We start from the raw sequence: 24,266 nt of genomic DNA, 5'->3' as shown, positions 1-24,266 counted from the left end.
CAAAACTTTTAACGTGGAAAAACCTCAATATCGAGGAAAAATCCACGGGACCTAGTCCAATAAAATCATCCACTAATAATAATTAATAGGTACACCACAAGTTCTCTTAAAGATTCCAAGGATCAATAATGCATTATTCTCTTCACCAACAAGGTGGATAACAAACCCCAATGGGTACTTTAAATAAATAATAGAGGAACCCCAATATATGAGATGAGGAATAAAGCCTTCTCTCCAAGGTAACTTCTCTGCACAGGATAAACTGGTTGCTCTTTTCTTCTTCTTGACTCTCTTTGGTGGTTTCTTTTCTTTTCTTTTCTCACCAGAGGCATTCACAATTTTTGTCTCTTTGTCTCTTCACACTATTCTTTCTCATAACAAACCTAATGCAAGAATTGCATATTTAAATTGCATAATGGACTGAGAGCCTATAAAAGAATCCTGCTTTTTATTTTTCTTAATTAAATCAATGTGGCCCAATAAATTGGTGACCCATCTAAGATATATCCACAATGGAATATCATAAGTGAAATAAGGATTTATATGTTTGACATAATGAGATTGAGTCCTTTTAGTTGTTGGTCCAATCCTATTCCTCCATCATCAGTATTGCATATTGAGTTTATTAAGATTGATGATTAAAAGACTTACAAAAACTTCACTTTTTTTTGTATTTTTCTTAGAGGTGTCAATTTGGCCCAGCCCACAGGGCTTGGCCCTGACCTATGTGGGCTAGGGCAAAAAAAGCCCAAAATGAAAAAAAACCCCATCAAAAAAGCCCACAAGGCCACAAACCCCATAAAAGCCTTATGGGTCAAGGCCAACCCATGGGCTTTCATCTTCAACATGAAAAAATATATTATTTTTTAAAATATATTATTATCTATGGGACGAACTCGATGATCCGGACAGGCCCACCAACCCAAACAAGCACGATGACCCAAATAAGCCCAACGACCAAGACCTGCTTGACGAACCCAATAAGTACAACGACCCGGACGGGCTCGACAACTCGGATAGGCCCAACGACCTAAACAGTCCCGACAACTCGGATAGGCCCTATGACCTTGATGGGCCATATGACATGGAATGGCCTGTCCAAACCGTCAGGCCCAGTTATATCGTCGGACCCATCTGAATAGTCGGTGTCTAGATCGTCGTTCCCGTCCGAATGGTTGAGTCCGTATGGGTCGTCAGTCCCGTTCGGGTCTTCAAGCACGTTGAAGTTGTTGGGCCCGTCCAGATCATAGGGCCCGTCTGGATCGTCGGGACCGTTCGGGAGGTCGAACCCGTTTGGTCATCAGGCCCATCCGGGTCTTCGTGCTTGTCCGAGTCGTCGGGCTTGTTTGAGTCGTTGCGTTTGTATATATTGTTGTGTTCGTCAGGCCCGTTTGTCTTGTTGTGATGAAGGATTATGTTGTTCCTTTTTAAGATTATTGAATATGGTGTGAGTTGATTAAGAAAGCTAAGTGAAATCCCCACTGGACATTAAGATAGCAAGTTATCTAGATGTGAAGGTTGCTTTCACAAAGCTCAAGAGAAGAATATGATGGATTGATTCAAAACAAAAAGGAAATGGAAAGCACATAAACCATAGAAAACCAAGAACAATTAAAGGAAGAAGAAAACATAAAATGGAAAGGAAAGAAATGGTAAAAATGTGAGAAGCACGCCACTACAAAGCTAGGCTAGAAGCCATGGCAACCTTGAAGATAAGTGGATGTGTGCCGCTACTTGCTATGCAAGATAAGGCTTAAAAGTATTCACTCCCTAGGGAGGAAACTCTCACAAATGGTTGAGACACAAGAGTTTTTTTACTTCAAAATGATCAACCCTTTTACATGTATAGGAGCACCCCTTATATAGAAGAGTTTAGGGGCCTCTAAGCAAATAAAAGATACCTAAGGATGTCTCTATAAAAACCTAACCCTAGCTTCTAAACAAAAAATAATTTCGTTCTAGCACAAAAGGAGACAAAAACTGTGTCTCATATGTCTCCAAAAAGTGGCCAAAGTGTGCTAAAAACAAAGGAGACCAAAGGTACATAGGTACACTTACTTCATGCCTTTTACTTTATGCTTTATGCCTTTGCTTTACTCTCTCTTCCACATCATTTATGCTCCCCAATCACCATGCGCCACCTAGCATTGCTTTCTTACTCCTAATTAACCTACAAAGCAAATAAACATAGATTAACATGTTGACTTAAGTCAAGTCAACTATAGTCAACAAGTCAAACCTAGTCAAAGGTCAACAAGTCAACTAAAGTTGATTCAACTAAGTCAACTTTGGGAATCAAAAATAACAAACACAAATGAAAGGGATGAAGGATTAGTGAACTTCCTTTCTAAACATGCTTAGTCTTCTTAAGCATGTGCCTCTATCCTTGGTTGGGGTCAATCCTTCATCACGTTGTGTCTGTCCGACTCGTCAATCCCGTCTGTCTCGTAGGGCCCGTTCAGCTCGTTGGGACCGTCCGGATTGTTGGGGTCGTCCAACTCATCCAAATCGTTATGCTTGTCGGGTCGTTTGTCTCATCCAGATCGTTAGGCCCGTCTGAATAGTTGAGTCCGTCTGGATCTTCGGGCCCGTTCAGATTGTTGGACCCATTTAGATAGTTAGGCCCGCCTAAATCATCAGGCTCCTCCAGATTTTTGGGCTGTCCAAATAGTCGACCTTGTCCCGGTTGTCGGGCCAGTTTGGCTCGTTAGGCTCGTCCGGATCATCGAGCCCGTCTAGATCGTCGGGCCCATTCGGGTCGTTGGACTCGTTTAGGTCATCGAGCATGTTCGGGTTTTTGTGCTTGTTCGGGTCGTTGGGCTCGTTCGAGTCGTTATGCTTGTCCAAGTCGTTGGGTTGGTCGGGCTTGTTAGTCTCGTTATGTCTGTCTGCCTCGTCAAGCCCGTCCAACTCGTCGGGACCTTTCGAATCGTTGGGGTTGTCTAGATCTTCGTGCTTGTCCGGGTCGTCTGGCTTGTCCTGATCGTTAGTCCCGTCGGTGTCGTCGTGCACGTCCTGATCATCGGAACCATTTGGATCGTTTCCGGGTTTTCGGGCCAGTCTGTGTCGTTGGACCCGTATGGGTCATCTGGTACATCTAGGTCTTTAGCCTTGTCCAGTTTGTTAGGCTGGTTCGTGTGTTCGGGCTCGTCCGGATTGTAGGGCTGGTCCAGGTCATCGGGCTTGTTTGGGGCTTCAGACTTGTCCGAGTAATTTGGTCAGTTTGGCTTGTCGGGCCTATCTGTGTCTTCATACTCGTCCGGGTCGCTCGACTTGATATTTGATTCTGGCTTAATGTAATATTATTTTGGAGGCCTAACCTACCTTAACCATAGCCCTAACCCACTAGAGAGGAGGCATTGGAGACTGGAACTTTTTTTTACCCCTCGTTTAGGCCACTTAAAAGGGAGTTTAATAAAAGTGGACCAGAATTGGCCCATGGATTATGAGCCAAATTAACACATCTAATTTTTTCTTTTATAAGTACTTGTTGTACGAGTTCAGTTCAATAATAATTATTCAAAATATTCCGAACATTATTTAGACATTGGACTCCTGGAAAACTTTTATTAATCTCTTTAAAAAATATTAAATATATAAATAATTTTTTATTGTGATTTAGAAATATATCGATAATCTTGTGATTTAGAACTCTTAATATTGTATAATCTTTGGTACGACCATCGTGACCACCACACTAATTATCATTATCATTATTTCCACCACCATAGACATGCATTGTCGTCATGAACCCTCAAATTACTTCCATAGTTATTATCACCATTGTTATTTCTGCAGTTTCTACCATAACTCGGTGACAATAGTAATCACGGTCATGTGGTGGCTCAAGTGACAATGATAATAATTGAAGAACATGTTACCTTTAGAAGGGACTGAATACAACTTCTAGAAACTTTATGCAGTTGAGCATTATTACGAAATCTATTAGTTAAAAAGCAGTTTTCAAAGTATTTTTGTTAAGTTTGTGCAAGGATAAAAACACGGATAAATGTATGTATAGTTTTCCTTTAAAACAACATTAAAAGGTTTCACTTGAATTTGAATATTAAGTTTTTGTTTTTGTTTAATAATGTTACTTCTTATATGAGTACACGTAGTTAATCTTACTTGTTTAGATAAAAAAAAGACAAATATTCTCCAGTAAATATACTACTTCTATTTTTTACGATCATTCTACCAGTATTACTCATAGCTAATGACAGAAAAAAAAAAATTGTTCATCAAAGAAAATCTGTCTTAAGAAAAGATATGGAGTCTAGGATTTCCTTTCAAGAGACAACTTAAACATAGGTAGAAGAGATACATTATCGGTTGAAGGTTACGTTTAGAAATTCCATTAGGAAAAAGCTGATCTCCTAATTTGCTAATTACAGGTATAATGGCGATTAAGATTAACGATTGATAACACTGCATCGAAAAGAAGTTCCATGTAGCCCCATTAGACAGTATAGAGGTAAAGTAGAACTTCGTAATAAGTGAATTCATTTAGGATAATTTACTACAATATGTTAAAAGATTGATAACTCAACCTTACAATAATCAAACTTAAAAATTGAATTTGAATTTAACTCAACCTTACAAAAATCGACCTTAAATGCTTAAGAGATGAACTTTAAGCTTAAATAATATAAACTTTAATCCATATCTTTAATACCATATTAATAAGTAGATTTCAAATCTAATTCAACTTCACAAAATCGATTTATAAAGTGAGATTTATATCTGACATATATATGGGAGTAGACTTCAAACTTAATATAAGGTCACAAAATCAGTTTATAAGGTGACGATTTATAAGATGAAATTTATAGTAAAGTGAGATTTACACCTGACATATATGAGAGTAGATTTCAAACTTAATTAAGTTTACAAAATCGGTAAAATTTACACTAAAGTGAGTAAAGTTACTACATATATGATCATTAGTAGCATTTAAAAAATGTTACTAATATCATCTAGTAACATTATATCAAATGTTACCTATACCCTATATTACTAATAACTTTTAGTGACATTTTTACATATCAATTGAGACATTTATAAAATTGTTACTAAATAGCTTTAGTAACATTTCATAATGAAAATGTAACATTTTAAAAATGTTACTAAATCTTTTTAGTAACATTTTTTTTTATAAAAAAGTAACATTATAAAAAGGTTACTACATATCTTTAGTAATATTTTTTTTTAAATAAAGACATTTTCAAATTGTTACTAAACAATTTTAGTGATATTTTTTTTATAAAGGCAACATTATAAAAGTGTTACTATAACTATTTTGTAACATTTCAACAAATGTAACCAAAAAACACATAATTAATATTAAAATATCGGTTAAATGTGTTTTTGGTTCCTCAAGTTTCAGTGAAATTTGAAATTAGTCCATCTTTAAAAATTTTGACCAATTTAGTCATTCATCTTTAAAATGCATGAATTTAGTCTTTTTAACCAATTTTTGTTAAGTTTATCTATCTAATGTTTCAAGCGTATTTCATAATAGTATTTGAATTATTTACACTGTTTGACACATTTTCACTTCAATGTTAACTCAAATATTATCATGAAATGTGTTTAAAATGTCAAATAAACTGAACAAAATTTGGTAAGAAAGACTAAATTCACGCATTTCTAAAGATGAAAGACTAAATTGGTATAAAGTTTTGAAGAGTGACTAATTCCAAAATTCACTGAAACTTGAGGGACCAAAAACATATTTAACCCTTAAAATATTGCACACCAACATTTACATTGCATGCTTCTTTATTGTAATGTTGTCATCCAAAAAGAAAGCCATAAAATCAACTATTTTATTTTAATAACACAACAGAAAAATCAACTATATTATACAATATTGAAGATGACACAACCTAGTTGGTAATGACTTCAAAAGTGTCACATGGGTTTGAAGGCTTTAAAATGAATATCTGGTGTACATAAAAGGTAAGTAATAATACTTGTTAGTCAGGCACAAGAGCTGGTGAATTAGCACCAAGCTCACTAGTCAGCTTTCTTTTCAAGCCCTCAATTTTTGTAAACAAAATAACCCAAAAATAAGTAAATAATAAGCATAATTAGAAGCTTCTATTTTCAAAGTATCAAGTTCATAAAATAGAAGCGAGAAGTTACCATTCTCTCCTGGTTTGAGACAACCATTTAGGAGTTCGTAATACGTTTCCACGTGGAGCAGGTCCCTCTTCAACATTTCATCGAACAGTTCAAACGGTGTGGTTGTCGTTAGATGTATATGTTAGATGTATATGTTGGCCTTCAACAATGGCCACTTGTACTTCTTCAACTAGAGCTAAACTCAAACTCAGTTGTATTTCTATTAAGATTGGAACCTAAACTATCCAAAAAGTAAAATCCTAAATCAATCACTTACCTTGTTCGCACAATCGCATAATTTTCATTCAAATTCACTAACATGACTTTTGTCGCAGCAAAGAGGGGTCGAGAAAGAGAGGGTGAGCTAGATGAACCTCAGCCGATGTTGGTCAAGATAGAGATGAATCTCAGATGAAGGAAGAACTGCACGAACCTCAGACGAAAGACGCCTCAGTGAAGGAAGAACTGCACGAACCTCAAACAAAAGACGCCTCAGTGAACTGCACGAACCTTAGATGAACGATTTGCTGCTGACGAACCTTAGCTGCATTGCTGCAGTTGAGATAAACTTCAGTGACGAGGGATCGCTGCCGTTATTATAATTTATAAGATTGATATTTAGTAACATTTGTAATAATTATGGTAAAGAAAACGTTACTAAAAAAATGTAAGGATCTATAGTGACTTTTAAAAAAATGTTACAATATTCCTCGTAATATATTTTATAATAACATTTTTAAGAAAATGTAACTAGTAGTAACATTTTTTATAAATGTAAAAAAGCAAATGTTATACTGTAGCTATTAAATCTTGTAGTGTGAGATTTACAACTGACATATATGCACGGTAAATTAGCCAAAGTGGAATTCTAACACAATCAATGATCAAAGACTAATTACTAACTCCAACATTAAAATGCTCTGCAGGAACAACCCACATCAGACACAAGAAGAAACCAAAGCCGAACAACTGAGAATACGAAGTTGAGAATGGAAGAGTTGGCATGAAGAGGAAGGCTTACTTCCCACACACAAGTTGTGTAAGCTGAGTTTCACAATTTCCACAGTGGTCATGCGTGTAATCAAAGTGCAAAACAAAGTTAAATGATTGTAATCCAAATATGAAGATTATAACATTCATTCATTCATAATTAAGCTAACTTTACACGGGAGCAATGTATTCATATACATACTAAATAAAACTTACATTCTGCTATATGTCCTAACTGAAAGGGCCAAACTCGCTTTTAAAAGTAAAATTACACACAAAGTATCGATATAACAACTACTGTTCTTGCGTTTACAAAGCACACATATAAGGCAAACAAAGCATATATTAACTAGATTGTAATAACTCTCATTCCCATTTGCACATAATTTGATGTGGATGCCTGAAATCATAAGTCAGCACCAAAGTTCCATCCATTCTCTTAAAAACAAAACTCTCTACCAGCATATAGCAACCGAATTTCTCCCACTTGTTCATTCCTCTAAACTCCTCAACTCTCATCACACTCTCTTGCCTTCCACTACTTGCTTTCCACCCAACTCTTTTCTGCTCCCATTTCATTCTTTCCACCACTTCCAAACTCAGTCCAACACTCATCTCTCTTCCGACTTCATCAACACTCTTAAACCACAACACCTTCTCAACCACCCCACTCTCATCCCAAACAGCATCCCTTCCTTCAACCTTCACAACTTCTGTCTGAATAACAACATCAACAAGCACACTGTCTTCACTGCTTGCAATTTTCTTTGAAAATATTTTTTCCCATCTTTGCTCTAGTGTGACCTCATAGAACATGGACCTTTCCATCTGCTCCTTTAATCTCATTCTTTCCTTCAAAAACATAAAAGGGCAGTACCACTTTCCAACTACCACTGCTTCAGAACTATCATTACACAAGGGGAAGTTAAAATCTGGAAGCTTTGAACGTAAAGAGTCATTGGAGCCTAAAGCTTCTTCCAAATGGTAATTGCGGGGACTGCTAGCCTTTACACGCCAACCTTTACTCCTCAAGAAGTCTGGAGGAATCCCATCTGGGGCAACACACTTTGCATGAAAACCATTATGCTTATTGCTTATTTCAACCTTCTGATAATCATCAGAGGGAACCAAAGGTCTTGGTTCAACATCTTTGACAAAGCGGAAACAGAAACAAGTGGCTTTTTCTCCTTCCTTTGAACTTGTGCTTGCTTCACTGAAACAAATTCACGTAGAGAAAACATATAAAGAAATATTTACATATAATTAATTCTGATGGTCTAATCTAAAAGTTAAAAAGCATATATATCAAGGTACTGATATAGAAAAATTTGATCCATACCCTTGATAATTCCCGTCCCTTCTTATGGCGTAGTAGCGGTTTGAAGATAGTGGCTGATTCAATACTGGGATGAACAAGACCTTGTCCCAGTATGTGATGGTTTGGTTGGGAGGGTGATTTTGTTGAGCTGCATGGCTGGTGTATGTGTCTGTGATGATTAAGTTCTTGTTCTGAGGAAAAGGAAGATTCTTGATTTCTGGGTCTTCACATAATCCCAAACAAGTGTAAGATGAGGGTTGATCCCATATTACAAGATAACCTGAATTTGGTCCCAATGGAGGATCTGAAAGAGCCTCAGGGTTCCTCGTGTACAGAGAAACTGGTCTTGTTACATACATTTTTCTCTCTGATCTTTCTGATGTATTTCCTTAGAATTCAATCTTAATAAAGAATATGTATATATATACATATGCTAAATTTCTAGATTCTAAGTGTTATCAGGAAAAGTGAAATGATAATGTTTATCTGTTGCAAGCTGGAGAGATATTCTGTTCGGTTTCTGCATTTGGATTTAGATTACACTGGAATATGTGACATTCTAACATTCTATGCTACAAAGATGGCACATTGCAGACAGAAATTCTGAGCTGCCAAGTTATTTTCTACGAAACACGTAATCAAATATGGATATCGAACACACCACCAACATTCTTATTCTATAATATAGTTTATGTTATAGCATACAAAAAAATATTATGTAATTCATCTTATATATCAAATATTATGAATGAATTTATTAGTGCATATTTTATAAAGCAGGTGCTCTTCTCATAACATAAACAGATTTTTGCTTTTTGTGTGTTTATCTAATTTGTTCAATTTAAAAATAAGCAGTTTTTCACTTTAAACAAATTCCACGTACTTCTTAAATAAATGATTATTTTAAAAATTATTTATTTTATCAATACTTATTTTAAGTTTAAACATATTGATTTAATATCTTACTCAAACTTATTTCTGGAATTGATTATGTAATTCATAATAATAAATGTACCTGTAATAGTAATATTTTTTAAAATTATTTTTAAATAATTAATATACAGAAAAAATTATAAGCTTAATTTTTATTTTATTTTTTGTAATGTAGCAAAAAAAGAAAAGAAAATGAGACTATTAGAAAATAATCTTATGAAAGAAAAAAATTGCTTAATAATTAAGAGTGAATGGATATTAATAAAATAAAATGTATAAATTAATAATTGAACCATGATATTAGACGAGATTCTAAAAATTAAGGATGATAATGCGGATCATCTCGATTCGTTTGGCCCGTCCTTAATTTTGTCCCATAAAATGCGAGTTGACCCACTTCACATTTGAAAAACGTGTATATTTTCACGGTTCATCCTATCCCATTGTCTAGTTTATGGGTTCGTGGACTGACTCGCATTACTTACTACATGCATAGACAATTTACTTACTATTATTACAATAAGAAAAATACTAATTCAAATTCTTTAAACTATTTGATTGTTATTATTCTCCTAAGGTTTATGAACATTTATTTTGACTAAAAAAACTTATTCAACAACTAAAATAGAAAAAGATAAAGTAAATATAAGTGCTACGTGTATAGTCCAAAATCAAATATTTATCAACAATCTTTCAAATTCACGTAGAGATTTATATTTGATTTTCTTCGCTTACAATTGATAAAAGGCGCTTGTTTCAAAGATGTATTTTCAAGAATTATAGTTTCCAAGAATTCAACCCGCATTATATCTTTTCGAATGGGCCAAGCTTCGAACAACATGAGAGAATGAGAGTTTTTAAAAATCAAGCTTATATAAAGCTTATATACCTTTCTTGGTAGATAACTTAGACTCTTGGAGTCCCTCGAATTTATTAGTAGCAGATTGCATATATCTCTAATGGATGGGTGTACCTTATGCATATATCTCCTACCTCCCAAGCTCACAAGGGTTGCGAGTTAGTGCAGACCAGGCTATTACGGGCCTATGGGTTCAAAACTACGGCCTACTCCACCCTTTTCTTTGCAAGTTTACGGGCCAACCCGCCTGTCCTGCCCCACATTGTCATCCCTACTTATATAAAACCGGGTCAACTTTTCCATCAACATCTTCATACTGATAGGCAAAAAGTGAGCATTTTTCGCTAAATAGACTACTATCACGCAAATGACATCTTGTCCTCTACTTGACCGTAGAAAATGGGTAACAAAGTTCATGGTTATGTTATCTCATTTCCATTCAAGTATCTCCAATTATTGCAGCATGCGACCTAGTCGTTGGTGCTTCACTTTAGTCTTCTGACAAGTCAAACATGAAGCCACATACAATACTACATCTCTCTTCAATCTTGATCACCAAAACAATTCTTTCATATCTTTATACATCTTAGTCATGTCATGGTGCATACTAAGATGATTTTATGCCCCTCCTTCATAATCATCTTCTTCACCATCTCTTCCTCCGACACACATACTCGACACCTAAACCTCATAACCCCATCCATTCCAACCCCAAAATCCCAAGCTTGATTTATTCCCACGAACTCCCTTGTATGCGTCGTATTTGAATTTATCAAATGTTTGTCTTTGATCAGTCCCAGAAAATCACAAGTGATATTCAATTGACTACAACTAATGAAATCAACACCTAAAACAACATTCTAATTCATATCCCAGAAAATCACAAGTGATATTCAATTGACTATAAAGGATCTACTTAAACTGATCTACTTACCCCAACTCCTTTATCATAAAGGATGAGATTTGAATGGTCTTTCTACTCAACGCATCTACCACTACATTAACTTTTCCTAGGTGATACTACAATTGAAAGTCGTAATCTTTTAAAACTCCATCCACCTACGCTGTCTCATATTCAAATCTTTTTTGTCAAATAAGTATTTCAGGCTCTTATGGCCATTAAATATCTTCAAGGCAACTCTAAGTCATGAGTAGGATAATTCTTCTCATAAACCTTCAGTTTCCTTGTAGCATATGCCACACCTTTACTCTCTTGCATAAGCACACAACCTAGTCCCTAATGAGAACCATCATAGTAAACCTCAAAAGGTTTTCCTATGTCAAGAATGGCTAATACTAGGACACTAGGCAACCTTCTTTTGAGTTCTATAAAACTATGTTCACACTTGTTTGTCCACACAAATTGTTGAGCTTTATGAGTTAATTGTTTTAGAGGATCCATAATCTTTGAAAAGCCTTATAAATCTCTTGTAATATCTTGCTAAACCCATAAAACTTATGATCTCATTCACTATATTAGGAAGCTCCCATTTTTACAATGCTTCTACCTTCGTAGGATCTACTGATATATCTTGAATTGATATGACATACCCCAAAAACTACACTTCTTCCATCCAAAACTCACTTTGACAGTTTGACATACAACTATTTTTTCTCTCTGAATGCCTAACATTGTCCTCAGGTGTTCTTCATGTTTTTTAGGGGTTCTTGAGTAGATAAGAATGTATCTACAAATATGACGACAAACTAATCTAAGAAAGACTTGAAGATTCTATTCATATAATCCATTAATAGTACAAGCTTCGTCACCCCAATCAACATCATCTTAATCCACAAAACATGACAAGCTAAATTCTATAACTCACGAGTTTGACCACTACTGACACCCTAGATATAAACCTCCCTCAGACTCTCACAACTAGTTGTTTCATCTATATTTTTCCAAGTACTAGTAGAGTCAAAATTATCTCTTTTTAGTCCCTATTATCAATACACCCCACACAAAAACTCAGTCATGATAATATTCCCTTTCTAAGAAAAACTACCTCATCATTTCATCCATATGCATCTTGATTCACAACAAACATTACCAAAATAGCAACACAATCACAAGGAAAAAAATTAGCAAAACACAAAATATTACACAAAACATGGTAGCACCCAACGGTACCAAAAGGGCACCCAACGGTACCAAAAGGGCACCCAACACTCTCAACCCAAGCACCCAGCACCTAAGAGCACCATACTAGCTCCCAGCACCAAGGACCCTTTCACTAGTAGATGAGCACTTAGAAGTGGCCAGGCAGCGCCTAGGGCTATTGACCCTTAGAGCTCACATTGAGCATTTCAACTTGCTCAATTGGCTCTAATTGGTACTCTTACTCCTTTTATAAATTCAATGTGATGCCAAAATAATTTCAAAGTGTACCATTAGAAGCCAGTTGTTCAAACCAAACACTCTCATTCAATCGTTTCCCAATTTCAATCACAATCAAACATAGATATCTATATGAGCAAAATTCTCATTCATTCAACCTACATAATTTACACACTGATAAGATAATACAACCATTCAAACCAAAATCAACATAAATCGAATAAATCAAAATTTACAATTCACAACAATCATAATAAGCGAGAATTGATACTAACTTCCCTTACCTCTTCTACAGCTCCTAACTCAAAGTTGCTCTTAAGTTCTACATCCCACAAGATGCTTTTAAGACACAAAGAAAGCTTAGATTAATGATCCAAACATATCCTTAGGATCATAATAGAAAAGGACTCCCTAAATAACTTCCTAAGGCTACATGAAAAAACCCAAAAGTTCATATGCATCTAGATCAAATCTTTACTCAAGAATAGGGCAAAAAAAGGACTTAGTCTATTTGAGAAATTGATCAACTAGATATGATGTCTTTGAAGTAGGAACACAAAGGTGTGCATGAGTCTTGAAAGAGAGGAAAGGTGGAGTTAGAATTTTAGAGAGAAGACAAAGAGGTTCAATGAGTGCATATTCATGCCTCGTTTAACTTTTAATCTTGACTTCTTAATTGATTTTTGTGCTTAAAATATTAGTTAAATTAGGTTTTGTTATACTTGTATTTATTGAGCATGAAGGAATGGGTAACAAAAATTAGACCTTTGGGTTTTTTCTATCTTTTTCTAAAAAAAAAGGCTTTGATATTTCAATAATCTTTATAATAAAAGATATTTTAGGACAAATATATCTTTAGATATTTTATTTGATATTTTTAAATAATTATCTTATTTAATTATATAAAAAATATCAGTTAATTAAATAAAATAATTATTTAAAAATATTTTTTGAGATTGGTTTTAGCATATCTAAGGCAAGTAAAAAAATCTGAAATCCTGGTAGAATTTTTAGATGATACTTTTAGTTAAGCTTTTTCACATTATTTGTTTTAAGGTTGAGGTTGTGTATCATCATAATACAGACAAGCTTCTTAAAATTGTTAAGAAGATAGACCCAACAAACATTAAATTTTGTTACGATGGACACTAAACCAAATTCTAATATTAGGTTAAGAACGAGACTAACTCAATTTTTTAAAATTGATTTATAAAATAAAATTTGCATTTATTTATATGTTATAAATTGATTTTATCAATATAGGAATTTCAACAAAAACATTCAACAAAAACATGTAAGTTTTTGCATCGTAATTGGATGAAGACTAGAATAATTATGTACCGTCTTAGTAGGGACAACAACCATGTATCATGTTGGGAGATATGGGAATCATATGGGACAATATCCTACCGCAATCAAGTGATAAATCAGAATTTGGATAAAGTCGGTATAAGCTTTATGGTAACATATTGGGGCCGACTTTTTGGTAGCGGATAACAAAAACAGACAAAATAAACAAATTTCCTATGGAGGTGTTAAATATTTTATAATCGTGGAGGTGCTAGCTTTCCTATAATCTCAAGTGTCTGACAGAGTATTAAGACATATCGGTTTGTAGCTATCAGTAGTCATGGATGAGTTCAAAGAATGAATCCAAATCTAACTAAATAAAACAAATGTTCAAAAATTTCTATTATCTCACTGCAAACATTCTTCGGTTAAATTGTTGCTACGAAAAGAATGAATGACACATTGCAGGCTGAAATTCTGAGCTGCCCAGTTATTTGCTACGAAACACATGAATATCGAACACAACCAACACAGCAGGTATTCTGATATAGTTACTTTAAAAGAAAAATTATCATTTTCCTACTTTAAAATATAACACACAAAAAGATATTCTGTAATTTATTTTATATACAAAATAATATGAATGAGTTTATTTATACATCTTTTAATGAGCAAGTGATCTTCTATGAAATAAACAGATTTTTGCTCTTTATAACAAACATATTTTTCCTTATATGTATTTATCTAATTTTTCCAATTTAAAAATTAGGAGTTTTCATTTTTTTTTACTCTTAAACAACTTTTATGTACTTTATGTTAAAAATTATTTCTTTTATCAATACTTATTTTTAAGTTTGAATAAATTGGTTTTATATCTTATTCAAACTTATTTATGTTTTTTAAAAATATTTTTAAATAATTAATATACAGAAAAATAATTAAATATAAGTTTAATGTTCAAAAAAATTATTCTTTTATAAAAGAGCAGAAAGCGAAAATAATGACTCAGCTAGAAAATAATCTTATAAAAAAACTAAAAAAGAATTCACTTTACATTTTCATTCACATCTTTCTCTATATAGAGGTAACTTTTGTAATATTTTATTCTTATAAATAAGGAGCTAAATGAGATAATTTACAAAAGACTAAATTAAGAAATTTTTTGTTATACAGTATTTTTTACACATTTATATAATTTTTTACAAAAAAATTAAAGAACAAATTTATAATTTATTTGATCAAATATCTTTACGTCACTTCTATAAGAATATGTGACAACTTATTTTCAAATTAAAGTATTTGATAATTCAAAAATATTTCTTTTATAAAGATAAAAAAACTATCGATTTTTATTTATTATGAGTAATGTCTCAAAATATATATATATATATATATATATATATATATATATATATATATATATATATATATATATATAATACAATTCGTAGCACAAAGTGCAAAAATATTCAAACAATCACAAAAAGCATTTGTTTTTTTATTACTAAAATGGGAAATTTTAGGAGTGTCGTGGCCTCCTAAAATGCAAGAACGTGGCCTACTAATATGCTACTAATATGAGTGATACGTGCCCAAAATTTTGATCTTCAAACTCTTTTGGAAGCATGTGTTTCTCTCACCCTCTTTTTCTACCTGTAACCTTCACTCTCTTAAATTTCTCTTCCTCCTCCTAGACCATTATCTTCCACCCTCTCAATTCTTAAAACACACACTTTTTTTAATCAACCACACTCTATTCTTTAAAACCAACCATAAACGAGGTAGGGTTTTGTTCTTCAGGTTAACATGGTTTTGGATTTCAACGAGTTCACTCTTCCATTATTCAAGCTTCTTCTACGACACGCCGACTACTCTATGTTCTTTTTTCTTCCTTTTCATTCGTTACTCTTTTTTCCTTTCTCCTCTAATATTTCTTCTTTTTGTGTTTCTGTGTTATGGAAGCGTCATTTGGGTACTCCAGATTGATCCATGCAACTATGGTCTTCTCCAAAGTTTAGTTTTATAGATTATTATGGTAGGTTTGATGAAGGATTATCTTGTTTTCTTTTAGAGTTATGAATATGGTGAAGTTGTTTAAGAAAGCTTTTTGAAAATTCCCACTGGACATTAAGATAGCATGCTATCTAGATGTGAAGGTTCATTTCTCAAGCTCTTGAAAGGAAAAAGAGAGTTGGATTCAAGTTAACACACACACGGATTCAACAACACTTAAAGAACAAAATGAAAGAAGAAACATTAAAAATGGAAAGCATAGAAGATGAGCAATGGGTGAAGCACGCCACTCATAGGGGGATCTAAGCCAACCAAACCCGAGAGATGAGTGATGGTTCCGCCATTTGCAAGCAAGATAAGGCAAATGTGAGTTCACTTCTAGGAAGGAGAGCTCACGAAATTTGGTGGTTGAATACACAAAGTTTATAACAAAATGATCAACCCTTTTACAAGACAAGGAGCACCCTTTAAATAGGAGTTCATAGGGGTCCTTTAGCAAATACAAAAACATGAAAAGGATTAACTAGCAAACCCTAAACCTAAAGTGAGAGTCATTCTCGACCAAGTGAAGGGAGATGATTGGTGGATGCTTTCCCATGAGGATTCTAGGCCAAAAGAGGAAGGAGACCAAGTAGCCTTCTAAGGAATAAACCAAAAAGGCAAAAGAAGACAAGGTATATGTCTACTTTTGCTTTTACTTTTTACTTTTTGCTTTCCTCTCTCTTCCACTTCATCCATGTGCTCCAATCACCATGTGTCACCTAGTCATGCTCTACTTTCTCTTAATTATCTACAAAATAAGACAAACAAGGATTAGAATGTTGGTTTAAGTTAATATAATCTTGGTCAAAGGTCAACTTTGGGTCAAAGTCAACAAGTCAACCAAAATAAGTCAACTAGAAACCAACTTAGGGAATTCAAACTAAAATAATGCAAAACAAAGATAAAGATGATGGAATAGAAGACTCCCCTCTAGACATGCTTCTAGTGATCCTTTTGAGGGAGCTTCTAAGGAGGTGGTCACGCCTTCATCAAGGTTGAACAAAATGTAACATTTTTTTATTATGGGTTAAATATGTTTTTGGTCCCTCAAGTTTGAGCGAAATTTGGGTTTAGTCCCTCATCAAAACTTTTGACCAATTTAGTCCTTCATCTTCCAAAATGCGTGAATTTAGTCCTTTTAACCAAATTTTGTTAAGTTTATCTGACATTTCAAGCGCATTTCATGATAGTATTTAAATTATTTATACTGTTTGACACATTTTTGCTTCAATGTTAACTTAAATACTATCATGAAATGCGCTCGAAACGTCAGATAAACTTAACAAAATTTGGTTAAAAGGACTAAATTCACGCATTTTGAAAGATGAAGGACTAAATTGGTCAAAAATTTTGATGAGGGACTAATTCCAAATTTCGTTGAAACTTGAGGGACCAAAAACATATTTAACCCTTTTATTATTATTTTGTTGACTTATTTATGGTTTAATACGTTGTTCTTCAATTTTTAGGATTTTTTCATTCTTCTTGAACTTATGATTTTACGGGGTTTTCTATTCTTCTGATGAGGATTTTTTATGGTGTAGGACTGAATGCAGAAATTTTATGTTTTGGTATTCAATGGTTCCAGACTCCGATTAAACAAAAAATTTTGTAAACATTTTTATTGGGAGCTTTCTTTAGTTATACATTTTTTATTTTTATTTTTATTTTTGTAAACAGAATGAGCGGAAGAAGAGAAGTTATCGGGCCAAGGAATAGAAGTTTGGGTTTACAGGAGTCAAAAAGTGCAGAGAAGGATAGAATGACAATGATAGAATGATGAAGAGAACTTAGACAATCAATAACATGGATTTTGATTGTTTCAAGGTTGGGAAAATTGATTTTTTATTGAGTTAATTTAAATTTGGTGATCTTAATTGGAAAAGCTTGATCATAGATTTTAAATTGTAGCAAAGATCACCATTAACACACAATTATTTTAATTGGTAATAATTGCAAAATTAGACGAAATCAATATTGTTAAATTTAATGCTTTTAATGCAGTTGTTTTGAAGGTCAAATCTCTCTACAATGATTTTAGGTATTTGGGAAGCAAGATTTCAAGTATATTCTTTAGTAAGTACATGATTTGAATTTCATTATGATATTTGATTGAATTTATAAAAATGATCCAATACTATTGTTTCACGTTATTTGAGGGGTTTGATGTTGTTATTTGTCAGGTGTAAAGGATTGACATTAGAAAAGCTCTTTTACCAACTCAGAAGCATGATCTCACCACTACAAAACAGACAGAAAATGAGTAGAAGGTGATGATGAACATAGATTGCTCAATGAAATGGAAGAACTAATTAATGTTCAAAGAAGCTTTTTGCTAAAAGAAGAGTCAAGGTTTTTAGCAGTTAACTTTCTTTGATTTTTGTTGTGATTGGATATGCACATGAATGACTTTTGGAATTTATGTTGTTAGATATGCATGTGCAGCCATATAGTATCTTCCTGTTGTTTGATCAGTAGTGACAAGGACATTGCTAGGTGGTTACAAAAGAAGTTCCATATTCTTAGACAAGAGTGAAGTCAACAACTTTGATTTAGGTACCAAAAGTAAAACTTCTTAATCTAAGTCAATAGCTTTTATTCACTCTGTAACTAGATAAATAATCATTAACAATAAGTTGTTCTGATTTTTTTACAAAGTTATTGTGATAAATTTAATTATGCAGGGAATGATTGGAATTATCATGTTTGTGAAATTGCAAAGCAGAGCACTCACTAGTTAAAGCTCAACTATTGGAGATTTTGATATATGAGCAGATGAACTGAAAGAAGTTACCCTACTATCAAACTTTCTGGATAAGTAGCATTTTCCTAGCTATTTTTAGTACTTGCTTAAGTAGGATATAAGTTGAAGATAACAGTGACTTAAGAAAGTTTCCTTCTAATTTCTTAAAACATTTTGTGCTCTTTGAATTGGTTGCTTATGCGGAATTTAAATTGGATAACAATGTAACACAGATTCATTTCAAGTACTTAATATCGGAACTTGATATTCTCTTTGAAGTTGGTTGTTTAATTCCTTGGGAGTCGTATGTTGTTTGACTAGAGCAATTTTTTTCTTCTCTCTCTTAAGTTATGTAGTAAGTATTACTTCCACCTTCCACTATCATGATATCCATGAATCTTTGCAACATCACTCCAGAATTTGAATTCTACTTTCAAATCTTAAACTTTGTTGATAACTTCATATATTCTAGGAAGTATTTTGTTATCTTAAAAAAATAAAGGCTAATCTCTTGTTGAGAGTCTCCTCCTGGTGTAGAATAGAATAAGCATATTGAAAGACTATAGCATTTATGGGAATAGTATATTATCATAGAATTTAGTTTTCCTATTATTTTAAAGATCTCTCACTATTTTTAAAGATTTTATGTTTAATTAGTATTTATCTACACTTTTTATATTTGATCAAAATTTATGCAGGATTTTATTATTTTTGGACTATGAATAGATTATACCCTATTGGTGCCTCACATTATTCAAACTTTTTTCCTATAATTGATTATTGATATTTTATCTCAGAGCATCTGAAACTTGAGTTGTAAGAACATTTTTCCCGTAAAGGAGCACTTTAAATTTGTTTATTACTTTATTGTTATACGATTATCTTATCAGAAGAGGTTGACAGTTTATGAGTCCAGAGATTAACATCTTCTTTGTAGTTACATGTTTACCAGTACAATCTAGATGTTCTAACTGGTGACATTTGCTACAATTACTCTAACTAATGCCCCAAAAAATTTGCCACAACATTTACTACTCTGATTCAAGAGAATTTGTTCTTTTTTGAGAAGAAATATAGTTAAGTGTCTATGTCATAAAAATCTGCTTCAATCATTTGGTTCAATAGGCTACTAGTCACAAAAAGTAGTTCATATTAGATCACCATAATGCACTATACATGAGGAGGATATAAACTCCAGTTATATAGTGACGTATGATGGAACTTTAAAGTCATTGGCTATTGAGTTAAGTTTGCACATTCTGAAGGAGACCAATATGGTGTCGTAAGGTTTACACTCCTTGCAGATGAAGGTGTGATTCCATCTAGCAGTTAGCAAAAGCATATGTAGTAGTAAAACTTGAAGGCTTATTCATCCACTCAAAGAACTTAAAACTTAAACTATTATTAGCTTTTGGCTAAATTGTTCATCATGATAACTATCATTTAACTTATATATCCAATTTAATATTAATGAGCTGATGCGTAGTTGCTTCTATTAGAGGAATGACTGTTAAAGATTCAAGTTATCAACACGACATTCGACTTGTGATTGAGGATTACCCGTAATCCATCCACCATTTCACTCAGAAATATTGTCTAGGCACTCTTTATTGTACTTCTGACGTGGAACCACTGTACATTTTGATTTCATATATACCTGTTATACATTTTGATTTCAATAATAGTTTTTCTTTTTTCTACCATTCTGCCTGCGTATACTTTCTCGTACCTTTCTAAATTCTCATTATTATTATTCTTTCTGCATAGGTTTTCGTTTACTGCTTATATGTGTAGTGTAAATATAATTTATTCAGTGGAATTGCAAATGCTTTGAATAATATTATCAAGAAGAGAGAAACTTTAATTTTAAATTATAATTGATTAAGACCGAATATTTATACTTCAACATATCTGAAACGGGAACATTTAAAACTAAAATTAAAATGAACTAAAATGAGAACTAACATTAAAAATTTGAGTCTTTTATTTTCACCACCCATGGTTACTACCTACATCCCATGGTTATTAATATTCAATGACAATAAAAACTAAAATGGTTTAATGGTAAGTGAGAACTAACATTAAAATTTTGAGGCTTTTGCTTTCAACACTCCATGGTTATTAATAAAAAAACAAACTCAAATACCCTTGATCAATGATACCATTGTTCCACCTAGAAAAAAAAATCATTATTTCAATTTGATAAAATAAATTTAAAAATAACTTTAATTTAAGGGTTAAATATGTTTTTGGTCCCTTAACTTTTAGTGAATTTTGAAATTAGTCCATTTCGAAACTTTGGTCCAATTTAGTCCTTCATCTTTCAAAATACGTGAATTTAGTCATTTTAATCAAATTTTTTTAAGTTCATTTGACATTTCAAGTGTGTTTCATAATAGTATTTAACTTAACATTAAAGCAAAAATGTGTCAAACAGTATACGTAGATTTAGTCATTTTAATCAAATTTTGTTAAGTTTATTTGACATTTCAAGCGTTTTTCATAATAGTATTTGACTTAACATTAAAGTAAAAATGTGTCAAACAGTATGAACAACTCAAATACAACCATGAAATGTGTATGAAACATCAAATAAACCTAACAAAATTTGATTAAAAGGACTAAATCCACATATTTTGAAAGATGAATAATTAAATTGGTCTAAAGTTTCGAAATTGACTAATTTCAAAATTCACTAAAAGTTAAAGGACAAAAAACATATTTAATCCTTAATTTATTAAATAAGAAGTAAAAAAATATATCATTAATTTCTAAAGAATTAAAAATTATAAATGAATATAGATTAAATATTAATAAAAGAGAATTATTTTTTTTCTAAGCGACCTAATGGTTCAAAATTCAAATCATTTTCTTCAATATTGTTTTATATGTTTTTCCTTCATTCTCCTTTCAAATTTAAAGTAATAAAGTAATATTTTAATTAAAATACCGAATATATATATATATATAAATAATTTTTAAGTCTATATGTCTCCCATCAATATTTTTATTTTAAAAAAATTAATAGTGATGAAAAGTTATTCATTTTATTTATTGTTTCATTATTTAATTCTTCCACTTAATTGTAATTGTTTTTAGATGAAATTGTTAATAGAAAGGTCTTTTGCAGTTTTAAATCATAATTTCATCAAGTGCTTCTAAAACGGTATTTATTTTAAGTTATTATTATTATTATTATTACTTATTTACAAATTCTATGTAGGTTTTATTGGAATGTGAAACCGTTTTTTTTTTCGCCTTAAATTAGTTTTATTGTATTTGAATTTGAATTGAACTATGGAGGTGTTTTCCAATATTAAAGAGGTTAAGTTAGAGAATGGAGGTTAAGTTAGAGAATGGTTCAACAGTTTCAAGTAATATAACTTTTTTTTTTTTATATATTTTCATTGCACTTTGATATTTGTTGTTGGCCGGCTCTCACTTCTACCTTGGAGAATAAAAGAATAAAAAACATAATTAGAAGAGTAACAAAAAGTTAGTTTTGTTCAATCCATCTAAAGTAGCATGTATGAAAATAATTGTGCAATGTTATCAATTTTTTATGTTTTTAATCTTATATACATATAATATGTCTTATTCTTTTATTTGTTGGATATTGTTTGTTATTTTTTCTTTGCTTTATCTTTTTTAGTTGTGTATTATATCTTATATCTTATTATCTATTATTTATGTTTGATTTATTAAGTTTTATAAATTTATATATATATATATATATATATATATATATATATATATATATATATATATATATATATATATATATATATAAAAAGTTGGTTACAACTCGGTCAAAGTGTCACTTACAATTGCAACAAGTTCGTTTTACCTGTCAATCAAACTTTTGAGCTTGAGTATTATCGACTTTTACTATGTTTTATGTTCTTTTATGGTGTATTGTTTATTTTCTTTAATAAATCATGAAACCTTTAACATGTTTTATAATTATCTTGATAAGGAAAAATACATAAATGTAACGTGTAGTGAATGAAAGCAATTATGTTTTGAGAATCGAGAATAATTGTGAGAAGAGGACAATGCCTTTGATGCTAAAAATCCATAAATATTAAATATTTATTTTAATGAGTAGAAATATTATAATTCTTTTGTATGTTTGATGATACTAAATTCATTAAGCAGAAGGATTTTATTTTAAATTATAAATGTCAATAACAACTTCAAAATATGTGTGTCCGTTTTGACAAATATACTCGTCCCCATGAGTATTGTCCAAATTTGTCTCTGTTTTGACGGAAAATTCCTGCATTAACTAGGAATGGGTATGGAAAATCTCTGATTCATAATAAAACTTATATTAAAGATAAATATAAACCAAAGGGAATATTTGATTTGGCCAAAATATTCTTAACTCAATCTTAATCAAAATAATTTTATTTTGATATTATATAAAATATTTTAACTCACTCAAATCAATATCTTTAAACATTTTAAATCAGAAAATCTTTCACTCAACCTCAAGATATATGATGGGCTGAAAATTTTAAATTTAAGGTTCATGAATAGGGATGTTAAAAAAATCTATACCGCAGACAAAACTCGTGACAGGTAGGAAACGAATATTAAAAATGGATACCCGTTACCCGCGAGTATGAATATTTTTTATACCCGCATGTTAACGGGACGGGTACGGATATTAGTACCCGTGGATATCTGTACCCGTTAAACTTTAATTCACAAAAATACCCTCATATATATATATATATATATATATATATATATATATATATTAGTAAAAAATATTCTGACCTAATTTTTTCTAAGTTGTACATCTTGTATTCTGTCTTCATTTTCACAGCTTCAAGTATTGGTACATTATCTTTTCCTAAGTATACCCCTTAACATTCTTCTCTTTTTTTTTTTAATTAGGCATATACATTAAACCCTATATAGACAGTGATGTTTATGATATGTTTTTTGTCAAATGATGAAATCAAGATAAGAATACTTGGCAGTTGAAGTTTATTATTTGTTTATTTTGTTTATTTGTTGATCAAAGCACTAACTAAAGAATTTTCATTGTGTTGAACGGTCATTTTATATTTACTTTTATAATTATTTGTACTTGTATGAACTTGAGTTTATTTGAACTTTATTTAAAATTTATGACAGTGATGTATTTTATTTTATTTTATTTGAATTTATGATTAAATATTTGTTTTTTAAATAATTTTGTAAATAAATGCGGATACCCATGAATATACGAGACAAATATTTATTCAGCGAGTAGAATACGGAGGAACTACTACCTGTATCCTACCCGTCCCGTTGACATCCTATTCATGGATTAGTTATAACCCATTTGGCTATAATGCGATTCTCGATAGTTTATATATAAGTTAAAGATAAGATGAAGTAGTCCATTTAAACAATTTTATTATTAATATGAATATTATTATGATATAAAAAGAAATTTTTTAGAGATTCCAGGTTGTATGTGTGTTATTAAGATGTGTGATAGCCAATAAAGCTCTTACCATTCCTTGCACTGCAACCAATCTCTTTATGGTGGTACTTTGACGGTGAAAGAACAACAAACAAAGGTTGCAATGGATTCTATTGGCCAACCATATTTAAG

General features: G+C 31.9%; 1 protein-coding gene across 1 annotated transcript; it reads right to left on the bottom strand.

Annotated features, from left to right (window-relative positions):
- Positions 1–7,247: 7,247 nt before the first annotated feature.
- Positions 7,248–8,839, bottom strand: LOC114173196 (uncharacterized). Its single transcript, XM_028057453.2, has 2 exons — positions 8,456–8,839; positions 7,248–8,329 (listed from the first exon to the last, which is right to left on the bottom strand). The coding sequence occupies exons 1-2, from the start codon at positions 8,791–8,793 to the stop codon at positions 7,483–7,485; spliced, it is 1,185 nt and encodes a 394-aa protein (XP_027913254.1). The 5' UTR covers positions 8,794–8,839; the 3' UTR covers positions 7,248–7,482.
- Between the last annotated feature and the right edge of the window lie 15,427 nt (positions 8,840–24,266).

Source organism: Vigna unguiculata, chromosome 2, assembly GCF_037176805.1.
Source record: "Vigna unguiculata cultivar grain cowpea cultivar isolate G323 ecotype 2 chromosome 2, ASM3717680v1, whole genome shotgun sequence".
In the NCBI taxonomy this organism is placed as follows: domain Eukaryota; kingdom Viridiplantae; phylum Streptophyta; class Magnoliopsida; order Fabales; family Fabaceae; genus Vigna; species Vigna unguiculata.
Note: the sequence above shows the minus strand (reverse complement) of the source record. Positions and strands in the feature narration are given on the sequence as shown.

Coding starts and splice junctions, on each gene's coding strand:
- LOC114173196 (XM_028057453.2), bottom strand. CDS start 8,793: ATGTATGTAACAAGACCAGTTTCTCTGTACACGAGGAACCCTGAGGCT. Junction 8,330..8,455: donor AGGGACGGGAATTATCAAGG/GTATGGATCAAA, acceptor AATTTGTTTCAG/TGAAGCAAGCACAAGTTCAA.